The following is a 12237-nucleotide window of genomic DNA, read 5'->3' as shown; positions in this document are numbered from 1 at the left end:
AGAGTCTTAGAGTACTGTAGAAATCCAAGTCAAAAATACAACGGGAGTATGAGATGGAGAAGACGCTGTAATATGGAGAAAGGCTAACATATGGTCTTTTTCCTCTACAGTTCACCCATTTTTTTCTTTTATTAACAGGGCTATGTTATACAATTAAAACTGAATTTCAGGTGATACCATTTGGAAAACTTGCCAGTGCACATGCAATCTACAGTGCTGAAATGTATCATCTGGTAGTTGATTTTATGACATGGGATAAGTTATTTCTAACAGACACATTTTGAAACGTATGTCTTCCCTATGTCCATCCCCCACTCTGACAACTGTTCTCCAAATACCCCATTTTCACCATGCAATCCTGGCCAAGCTGCTGGGAGCGGGGGTAACCACAGAACCCAGAGAAGAGAGAGGCAAGGAGAAGCAGGGAAAGCTTAGCAGCACTGCTTCTGGCTAGGGCCCAGTTACTGGTTCTTAGCCCAGTGAAACTGTCTTCCCTTGGGATCCAAGAATCATGACTATACCCTAATAATAAATTTTTCAAATTTGTAACACACACACACACACACACACACACACATAGACGTTCTGTTAATGCAATGTTCATTTTTGTTTTGCAAGTCAAGATTCTCTTTAATATCCATTGCTAATGAAAAACATTTCTTACACAGACCATACTCTAACAAATGACTGTAAAACTGTACATTTACAGCAGATGAGAAATTTCTTCTCAAGTACGTTAATGTCAAATGTCAATGTGAAATTTAATAAGATAAATTCTCTTCAAGCCCAAGCTATACTTTTGGTTATAAGCAACAAACCTTTGAAGTTTCAACAACATTTTTAGAACACTAGGATACTATTAAGTCTATTAAATGAGATCTATGTCCTTTGAATAGCCACTCGCTTAAGGCAAGTAGTAATTATGCCGGTAAAGTAAAAGAGAATGCTGATATTGCTTTGATTAACTTCTGTACCTCCACCGAACAGCAGTTAGAGGGCTGGGAGTATGCATTTGCACAAGAGGAAACACTGTAGAGAGGAATAGTTTAGGTAATGTCAACAACATTTGTTTTAAAGGAAAAAAAATTAAGATTTACCCATTGATGACCCCATTTGAATAGCCTAGGTGCTCAGCAAAGGATTCCTTTAAAAGAGAGAGAAAAAAAAGGACTTTTAAAAATGTAATTTTAACTTAGTGATTACTCCTTCAGTGAGGTTATCCTACCAATTTATATAGTTAAGACGAGCAAATTAATGAATAAGCAAACACTTATGTATAATGAACCGCAAACTTAGCATATTGCATTCAGAGTTCTGTTCCACCAGAAATGTATCTTGTGAGTTTCGTCTCATCTCTAGACTCTCAGATAACAGGGTTAGTTCACTCATCACACAGTCACTGAGCAGCCGCTGGCCCGTAGCTGAGCCAATAGTTGTTTCTGGAGATCCACCCTCTAGGGCTACCTACCCACAAGGAGTTCAGAGTCTAGACTAGAAGAATTCAATACAAGCAAATCACAATTAATATGTACATATAAATATATGGGATATGGTTTGGCTGTGCCTCCACTTACATCTCATCTTGAATTGTAGCTCCCATAATTCCCATGTGTTGTGGGAGGGACCTGGTGAGAGACAACTGAATCATGGGGGGTTTCCCCCATACTGTCCTTGTGGTTGTGAACAAGTCTCACGAGGTCTGGTGGTTTTATAAGGGGTCTTCCTTTTCACTTGGCTCTCATTCGCCACCATGTAAGATGTTCCTTTCGCCTTCTGCTGTGATTGTGAGGGCTCCCCAAACATGTGAAACTGTGGGTCCATTAAACCTCTTTTTCTCTTTCTTTTTATTTATTATACTTTAAGTTCTGGGGTACAAGTGCAGATCGTGCAGGTTTGTTACATAGATATACACGAGCCATGGTGGTGGTTTGCTGCATCCATCGCCCTGTCATCTACATTAGCTATTTCTCCTAATGCTACCCCTCTCCAATCCCATGCTATTCCTCTCCTAGCACCCCCCTATCCCCAAGCCCCAGTATGTGATATTCCCCTCCATGTATCTGTGTGTTCTCACTGTTCAACACCCACTTATGAGAGAGAACATGCAGTGTTTGGTTTTCTGTTCTTGTGTCAGTTTGCTGAGAATGATGGTTTCCAATTTCATCCATGTCCCTGCAAAGTACATGAACTCATCTTTTTTTATGGCTGCATTGTATTCCATGGTGTATGTATGTGCCACATTTAAACCTCTTTTTCTTTATAAATTGCCCAGTCTCGGACATATCTGATAAAGACAAGTATGTCTTTAATGGCAACATGAAAAACAACTAATCCAATATGAACTGTGGAAAATTTTAGCAATACAAATAATGGTGATTATATATTATAATTCTTAGTTTGGTGAAATCTTTTATTTACTTATTTATTTTGAGACAGAGTCTCACTTTGTTGCCCAGGCTGGAGTGCAGTGGCACAATCTCTGCTCATTGCAAACCTCCGCCTCCCAGGTCCAAGCAATTCTCCTGCCTCAGACTCCTGAGGAGCTGGGACTACAGCATGTCCCACTATGCCTGGGTAATTTTCTGTTTTAGTAGAGACGGGGTTTCACCACATTGGTAGGCTAGTATTGACCTCCTTACCTCAAGTGATCTGCCCGCCTCGGCCTCCCAAAGTGCTAGGCTTACTGGCCAGTTTGGTAAAATCCTAACATCTCTTCCATACTGTGCTTTGCTCTATTACAAATAAGGTCCTAGATGTACAGCACCCCTCAGATGTCTGGCTTCTGTTTTCAGAATACAGAATCTAATCACATAATTCCCTCCTTTCTGATTCACAGGAAGAAATACATGACTGTTCTCCATGCATTTCTACATTCTGACTTTATGGGAATGGCGACCAACTGTGGGAATGGAGAGCAGGTTACACCTTCACATCAGCCCCCAGCTGTCTCCCTTTTCTGCTTTCCCTCCTCTCTGGATCCCTGCAGCTTTTCCTCCAACTGGACCAGATCTTTTCCTCTGGGCTCCACAGTACTCTCAAATATGATCATCATCTATGGTAGGCTCCAGGCCTCTGGCAAAATTAACAGGATGGACTCTGGCCAGTATCTCACCTCCATCCCCTAGAACCAAGCCCATGGTCTCCATTAGGTTCCATCCCTGTCTCCAGGCAGGACTGTGAAAACCAAAGAGAGGGTGCCAATGGATGGTGCTGGAGATCAGGTAACAGCATCATGTTAAAAATACTGTTTTCATTTCTTGAGTTTGAAGGTCCCCCAGGAGGCAGTGAGAGCCATTCTGAAGCTGAGCATCTGGCAGCATTTAGTCTGAACAAAGGGTGTGTGGCTGACGAAACACAACAAAGGCAAATTCACACACCATCTCTGTTCCATAGTGGTCAATAGATTTGCCAAGAACTGTGGATCTCTTGTTTCTAGGAATAGACTCCTCAGAGCTTTTCTGTTAAAAAAACATTGCTAATAAAAGTCTGCCTTTCTACCAACTGCTACTTAAAATGTCAATATATAGGTACTAAGGGGTTTGTACCTTAAACTTTGCTTCCCTCGCAACCCCCCTCCTCCTCTATCCTCTCCCACCCTCCAGATCGAAGCTAGAGGACAGATGGCATTATCTGCCTTCCTTTCCTACTTAGCACTGCATGCCTCAAAAGGTCATTTCTTTTATGATAACCAAAACAAAGTAAGATTGATGCTTAATCTTCAAAATTTCTAAGTCCCCAAAGCCCTTCATAGATTACCATACATGTCTTAAAATTGTTTTCAGAAAAAATGGAACAGTGGGTAACAGGTTAGTCTAACAAACCCCAGACATTTTCATCATTAGACTTTTCTTTCCAGCTCCTCTCAACCCAACATACACCCATCACCAATCACTGGTACCTAACATCTGATATAACACATCATGAGTTTGCAAGATGCGTCATATGTTATTGTTTAAAAGCTGGTCCTCCTGCCAGTCCTATAATTTATTATCACCCCTGTTTACAAATCAAGCACATTACAGTATGGAGAATCTGAGTGACTTACCCCAGTTCACAGTTACAAAGTGACCTGGTGGATATGAACTCAATACTGCCCATTGCATTCTCCTTCAACAATACATGTAAATAACTGTGACTTACTAAGAAGATTTTTTGGCTTTTCTTGAGACCGAGTTTCACTCTTGTCACCCAGGCTGAAGTGCAACGGGGTGATCTCAGCTCACTATAACCTCCGCCTCCCGGGTTCAAGCAATTCTCTTTCCTTAGCTTCCTGAGTAGCTGGGATCATAGGGGTGAGGCTAATTTTTATATTTTAAATAGAGACAGGGTTTCACCATGTTGGACAGGCTGGTCTCAAACTGCTGACCTCAGGTGATCCGCCCACCTCGGCCTCCCAAAGTGCTGGGATTACAGGTGTGAGCCACCGCACCCGGCCGTGAGATTTTTAAAGTGTTGTTGCTGTTGTTGTTTTACTTCGATCTGTAGATACTTTCCCCAGGTCTATGGATATTCTCCTCTGTGCCCATACGCTCGCTCCTACTTCTACGGGTACTCTCCCCAATGTCTATGGATACTTTCTCCTATGGACTTGAAGGCAATAGAAGTGTCAGAAATCTTTCCAATTTTCCAGCACAGTTAGGAGAGAACTCTGGCATGGGGATATGGTGTGCAACAAATCCTCTGACCTGACATGTACAGCTGCCAAAAATAAGGGAGAAAAAAAGAATATTCGAAATAAAGAGTGCTCCAACTCCATTTTTACACTGTGATTAAGTTTTAACTTTCCAGAAGTTTTCATCTATTTTTTAAAATAAATTGGTGCAGACACTGGAGCCCTGCAGTGATGTTCTCTATGTCTCTAGTCCATTTTGCAGTAGAAAGTAGGCACTACCCTGGCAAATAATTGCCACCAGGACCATTTGCCTTAGCAGCAGCAATCACAAATGGGGAATACAATTGTGGCCCCTTTTCATTCCCGCTCCAGTCAATTGCTCTGACTGGGGTGAAACACTGTCAATTTAGGAAACTTATTCACATGGAATGAACATGGCAGAAAATGTCCTCTCCCCGCAAAATAGCTTTCTAGAGACCTGAGCATCAGGATGAAAGCACGGATTTACATCATGATGACAGAAACAAGAAAGGAAAAATATAAATCAAAGTAACACACTAAAGCCAGTGTCTTTTACAAGGAAAATATTTCAAGAATATCTTTCTCTTTAACAGTTATAAACATGTTATGTTCATATTTTTCACAGCATTCTTCTGAGGAAGCCGAATGTATTTACTATCTTCAATGTCAGAGCTGCTACTATAACAAGGTAATTCATGGTACTTACTCAAGCCTACACAAGTGAGCCACTGCTTACAACATTTTCTCTCCACTTTAAACTCTTGGTTATAAAATTCCAGGTGCTCACATGCTTGGTGGCAGTGAGAACCCAAAACCAGAGTACTCATCTTTGTTAATTCTGCTTGTCAAGCTATCAGATCATGTCATCTCAACTTCCACTAAACATATATATATATATATTTTTGAGATGGGAGTCTGGCTTTATCGCCCAAGCTGGAGTGCAGTGGCGCAATCTTGGCTCACTGCAACCTCCGCCTCCCAGGTTCAAGCGATTCTCCTGCCTCAGCCTCCCAAGTAGCTGGGATTACAGGCACCCGCCACCACGCCCAGCTAATTTTTGTATTTTCAGTAGAGACGGAGTTTCAACATGTCGGCCAGGATGGTCTTCATCTCTTGACCTTGTGATCTGCCCGCCTCGGCCTCCCAAAGTGTTGGGATTATAGGTGTGAGCCACTGCGCTCAGCCTCTACTAACGTTTTAAACCTATTTTAGTTTTTGTTTTCTGTTTGTTTGTTTTTTAACTAGCATTAGTATGATTAGCACAATCCTGCTCAAAGTATACAATACAGACTTACCTCTATGTGCTGAAACATATATGGGTGGTTGCAGATTTTTCTCAACTGCATGATAGTGTTCATAAGTGTCTTAGCACCTCCTTTCCCCTAAGAATCAGTGGAAAGAGAAAAACAGAACTAATTACTGATCAGTCAGACATTTCAGATCTTTTAAACTGGGCTTCTTATACAAAGGACAAAAGGCCATAGGTTTTCTCAGTCACCTACACACCCTGTGGTTCAAAGCTCCTTTAATTATCTAGCAGTTCCTGAGTTAGATATAATGTCTTTCTGGTGATTAACTTATCCTGCAAAAAAAGTGAACCTTGCAGAATTATGTCCAGTCGATGGCTATGCAACATGACTATCTATTCCCTAGGACTCCAGAACACAGAAGCACGGAACAGATGCCCAGGGAGTGAAACTGGATTTTAAAACCTTCTAAAATGCCACCCCACACTTAGGCAGAATATATTTGCTGCAAAATTGACATAAGTAGAGCTATTTTGGTAATATGAACATATTCTTTCTTTCTTCCTGCCCCAGTGCAGTTCAGAGGTTAAGAGATTATCTTTGGCAGCTATAAGAGCTCAAAGGAGGTCTAGTGATTTGCTTTAACAAATCAGCATTAGCAGGGATGCTTCCTGTGAATATTCAGTGTCACAGCCATGAGAAGACATATCACAGCACCTTGAGTTGCATCATCTTCCACAACATACCTTCTTATCTTTCTCAGAACCATCTGTCAGAAGGATCCCCTTAGCTTGCATATGGCGATACAGAATCTTCTGCAGAGCTGACATGTCACACTTGATCACATATTCCACCTGCGGAAAAGAGAACAGTAAGTAGGCAAGAGCAGGAGGGAGAAGGCGCCTGTTCTAAGAAGACTGCTGAGTCAGTGTCACTCCTGGAAGCACAAAGGTGTCTCTTTCCCTTTCTTGGATTCATGGAGTGCAGGAGAGATGGGGGTGGTAGAGGAGACCAGAGACATCATTGTTAAAGGTTCCATTATGATGGTTGGACCTTCCAAAGGTTATGTGTAATTGATGGTAGGGTTATGTTTCCTGAAATTTTTTGACTTGCTTCCAAATTTGAGAGAGAGAATGGCTTGCAAACTGTTTAAATTCAAAAATGTTCAATATAGGGTATTTTTAGTATTTCCTTCACTTCCCAATTATACTTCCTTTCCTATGAACAGAACAGTTTTAGAAAAACCAGTGACTGGCAAATAAAATACCCTGTCTTTGTGAAACATTTTTAAATGGTCACATGTGATATCTCTAATACTAGTCTTAAAGAGAGATTTATAACAGCCCTAGGGTGACTAGCATTAACCTCTACTCTTGAGAAATGGCAGGATACAATCTAGTGAGAACAACAGGTGGAGGAGAGAAATTAATCCATAATTGGACACTACTTTCTGGCCATCTAAGGGAGGATAAGGCCTCCTGTGCTTCCAGTTGAAATACCATAAAAATCCAATTTAAAGCATTAAGGGGAATTCTCATGCTCATGGTTTATCACACACCTGCAATACTTTATCACACTCCTAATACATAAAATCTGCCTTATTTCCTAGTATTGTTTTTCTTTATTTAAAAAAAATCCCAAGAATACAAATGCATTATTTTCATAAAAAACATCAGATTAATGCCTAGAAATATGCAGAATGTGATTAAAAGTACATCAGCAAGTTGACTAGTGTTTAATAAACTGATATAAAATGATCACATTATTTGCAGCTCTGGAGGCCAGGGAGAAGAGGTCACAGAGAAGCTGAATATTCATTTAATTATTGCTGTAGAAGGAACCTGTCAGGTCAAATGGAACCACAATTAATAGTTTTTGGCCACACATTTTGCATCAAATGAGATTAGAGAAAAGCTCGTTCTTTTACAGAGAAGTTGAGAAGTGTAAGTAAAACTCCAAAACGTCTTTAGTTTTTAATGACCTTCTTGGCCAGGGTGAAAGAAAAATCTCCAAGATTAATAAATAAGCGTGCATTTAATACAGGCTTCTTGTTCTAGATAACTGAAAAAGTTATATGTTTAAAATGCTTCTCCTTTTTTCTTTACAAAAAATGTCTAATTTCTTCAGCTTTACTGTGGTATAACTGTATCATGGTATAATATTTTAAAAAGGTATTCTATATACAAATACAAATTATATATATTTAAGGTATGTCTGCTATATTTTGCTATACACATACATTGTGAAATGATTACCCCATCCTTCTACTTTTTCGAGAACTGTTAACTCACAATGACATTTGATAATGGTAAAGAAAAATGTTGAACCACTTTAGACTTTAACAAGTATAATGGTAAAATGACATCAAGAACTAATATTACGGGGCTCTTTCCATAGAAAAGGCCCTGTGCAGACAGCTTTCTGTGCCTTCTCTCATTTAACACATACAAGAGCTTTACTGATACAGTCCCATTTAGTCTTCTCATTTTACAGATTTGGAAACTGAGCACCACAGAGGTTTAGCTACAGTCTCAAAGATATTGGTCTTCTAAGCCACAGTTAGAATTTAAGCTCCATGTTAGGATGACTAAGGATATTTTCAGGCTTCCTAGCTCGGCCTGAGGTTCACCTTTACCTACAACTCCTTGCTGGCTTGATCAAACCTTCCTGAATGTGGAAGGCATGGCTGATGCTTGTACATCTGGGGATGGCAGATCCAGAGTTCAGGAAAGAACACTCAAGCCCCTTCCTATCAGTCAGCCACTGCTAAGGGCTGGAGGTGAAGGAGTTTGGAAAGCACGAGGCATGCATGGTGACCATGGAGACAGGGAGACAAGAATCCTCAAAGCGGTCACGTCAGCAGAGAGGCAAGCTGCTCTCGAGCACCTGATGGCTGCTCTTGGAAGGCAGAGTCTCTTTCCTCACACAATTACGGGATTTAATACACATGATCAAAATTACGTAAGCTACACAACTGTATTTTATGTTTGCTCCCAGACCTACTCAAACAACCCCATGCCACTTGGTTTCTGTGCTTTTCTCCAGGCCTGGGATGTCCTTAGTCTTAAGGCTCCATTCTAACTCTACTTTGAGGGCCCTTTTCAAGATCTTTCCCAATCACACTGTCAGCCAAAGCCAATTTTCCTTTCATTTCGATCAAAGTTTGTCAGTAAGCTTTTTTTTACAGTGGTAAGGAGAAACAAGAAGACATGCTGAAGTTCAGTTTCCCAATATATATCTACATATTTGAATTATTATATGCATACACTAACATTAATATCTCAAGATAAAAGTTACTTTTAGGGCATGCATCAATGTTAAAGGAAGCTGATTTATATACTTATTTAAAGGTGCCAATTTGATGATATCTAATATTTTAGGTCAATTCCAACCCAAGTACCATGATGTGGCTGATGAAAACCAATACTAGGAATGGGAGAAGAGACAGGGTGGCCTTTTTCCCATTGTTCATCTATGCTACGTGATTTCAACCTGCACCTCTTTACAGAATCCTTTTAATCCTTTCTGGGGACCGGGGGTGTCTGTTTAGTTAAAATCAGATCAGGCTAAATTATTTTATCTGGGGACAGGAAAATGTGTAATGCCTCACCATTGGCAGAAAGTAAATGAACCAGGCAGCAAGGATGAACGGACTGTCAGATGCTCCGGGTGGTGGAGGCTCACTCCCATGCTTCCCCTGGGATAACCCCACAGTGTATCCCCAGCACATGACTGGCTTTCAGACACACATACATACCTACCACACAGGTACCATTGTCAATCTGCATGTTAAATATCAGTGAAGATTTTTTCAAGAGAAGGCTCAACATATATGACTGTTCTAACATCTTTCTCCACCCAATGGATCCATTGAGTACTAGGTAAGCACTTCCCAACATATACACTCATGGTACATGCTGGGTACCCCTGTCCTAAACCACCTGAATGTCTGGATCATTCATTCTGATTGGTGGGACGATGCTGCCTTGCATTGCCACACCATTGTTCAGTGTGAGTAGCCCTCATCTCGACAGCCAAGGCTGTTGACTTCTCACGTCATGCCTTCCATTTCCGGTGTACTGCACCTCCCACATGGCCTGAGTACAGCATAATGCACAGAGCAGGCAATCAACAGGCATGTATTCAGAAAAGGGAAGGACTGAACAATTCTAAAGTCACCACAATGAATAACAGTGATGACAGAAGTTTTTATAATAATCGTGCCAACTTCAGCTCGCTTGAGTCTGAGTTCACCCCCCCAAAAAATGTGATGGCATCTGTTTAGAGCATGCATGTGAAAGCTCCTCAAAATATACTGGTGCTATACCAAATGAAACTTGTGACTTCTTCACAAGGGCGATTCTCCCGGTAAGTTAGGCTCGTGAGAGACACTGGAGCTATTTTTGTTCAAATCATATGTAAAACTGAAGTGCTGACCTCATGTATCTGGTAATTATCTCCTAAGCAGTCTTATGTCAGTAAATGGCCTAACTGGTCCCTAAATGTAGGCAAATCAGGTCACTACACTGGCCCACCATCTCTTCTGATATACCCCTGTAGAAGTATCTGAACTTTGTTCATAGCCTCTGCCTGAATACTATTCTTCATTTGTAACTCCCCTTCCTAAAGGATGTATTATTGGAATAATAAACCTAAACTACATGTGATACATCATCACTTTGTGAACTGAGATTTTAAAACAATATAATTCAATTTATGAAAGTCCCAGGTTTTCAACTCTATGGCATGAGGGAGGAACAAAGTAATGATTAATTATGCTAAGCATTCCAAAATTTGATATAATGAATATACAAATTGCCAATGTAAGCAAAGCTTTTTTGGTGTTTTACACAAACTACATCAGAATCAGGGCTGATTTCAGGTAGGTCAACCTCTAGCTAACCTCCAACATTAGATACATATTTTAGCACATTTAGACATCAAGATATACCCAGCCAATTGCAACTATAGTTGGTTCTTGATGATATGAATTAACGAAGAGTCAGCACAGACAACCTTAAATGGGAGCTAAATAGAAAAATCAATTTTTATTTAGCTTAAGTTGTTCTTATATAATCCCTTTTCTATTTGGCATTCTTTCCTGTATATAAGAAATGGATTTTATGCCAACAGCTTGGCAGTGGTGGTGGTTTGGGAGAGGACGTTCCCTTGCTCATTGTTTATTTGACTAATATTAAAGCTAATTCTCCTATGCAACTGACCTGCATTTATGAAATTGTGGCCTTTATATAACCTGCTTTAGTTTCACCTGAGAAAGCACATGAAAACATGCTCAACAATATTAGGCATTAGAGAACGCAAATTGAAGTTACAAGATGCCACTAGACACCTATTAAAATGGCTACAAATGTTGAAAAACTGACAATACCAATCACTAATGAGAATGTGGAGGAAGTAGAATGGTCATATATTTCTGGTAGTCTGGTGGGACTATCCAGTGGTTCAGACAGTCTAAGAAACAATGCAGAAGTTTCCTTTTTTTGGCAGGGGGAGGAAGGGGGAGACAGACTCTTGTTCTGTTGCTCAGGCTGGAGTAGAGTGGTGCAATCTTGGCTCACTGCAACCTCTGCCTCCCAGGTTCAAATAATTCTCCTGCCTCAGCCTCCTGACTAGCTGCGATTACAGCTGTCATCATGCCTGGCTGATCTTTTGTATTTTTAGTAGAGATGGGGTTTCACCATGTTGGTCAGGCTGGTCTCAAACTCCTGACCTTGTGATCCGCCCACCTCGGCCTCCCAAAGTGCTGGGATTACAGGCATGAGCCATCACGCCTGGCCACAGAAGTTTCTTATAAATCTATTTATACACTGACCTTATAATCAAGTAGTCATACACCTAAGGTGTTTACTGAACTGAAATGAAAACCTATGTTCACACAAAAACCTCTACATGAAGGTTTATAGCAGCGTAATTCACAATTGTCAAAAACTAGAAATGACCCAAATGTCAAACACACTGCACTGCATCCACGTAAGGAAATATTATTCGACAATAAAAATGAACCAACTATTGATACGTGTAACAACATGGATGAATCTGAAACACATTTTGCCAAACGAAAATAAAAAACAGATGCAAAAGGTTACATACTGTCTTATTTTGGAAAAGACAAAGCTATAGACAGGGAAGGAGAACAGATTAGTGGCTGCATAAGGCTAAGAGCCCAGGGAGAGTTTGACGGAAAAGTAGTAGCAAAAGGGAATTTTTTTTTTGGAGGGGTGGATGATTAAATTGTTTTGCACTTTAGTTGTGGGCATCGTTAACATAACTCTTCATTTGTCCAAAAGAAGCGAATTTTACTACACATAAATTTTTTTTTTTTTTTTTTTTTTTTTT

The 12237-nt window shown here is 40.3% G+C and overlaps 1 protein-coding gene across 5 annotated transcripts in view; it reads right to left on the bottom strand.

The window, feature by feature from the left end:
• Positions 1-12237, bottom strand: part of SMARCA2 (SWI/SNF related, matrix associated, actin dependent regulator of chromatin, subfamily a, member 2) — a 180284-nt gene that overhangs the window by 92508 nt on the left and 75539 nt on the right. For all 5 annotated transcript variants that reach the window (XM_017496952.2, XM_037727292.1, XM_017496954.2 and 2 more), the window contains exons 20-22: positions 6627-6734; positions 5929-6015; positions 1098-1144 (exon numbers count right to left, since the gene is read on the bottom strand). In XM_017496952.2, coding sequence (XP_017352441.1) covers positions 1098-1144; positions 5929-6015; positions 6627-6734 — 242 coding nt within the window. The remainder of the gene's footprint in view (positions 1-1097; positions 1145-5928; positions 6016-6626; positions 6735-12237) is intronic.

Source organism: Cebus imitator, unplaced genomic scaffold (genome assembly GCF_001604975.1).
Source record: "Cebus imitator isolate Cc_AM_T3 unplaced genomic scaffold, Cebus_imitator-1.0 Scaffold227, whole genome shotgun sequence".
In the NCBI taxonomy this organism is placed as follows: Eukaryota; Metazoa; Chordata; class Mammalia; order Primates; family Cebidae; genus Cebus; species Cebus imitator.
Note: the sequence above shows the minus strand (reverse complement) of the source record. Positions and strands in the feature narration are given on the sequence as shown.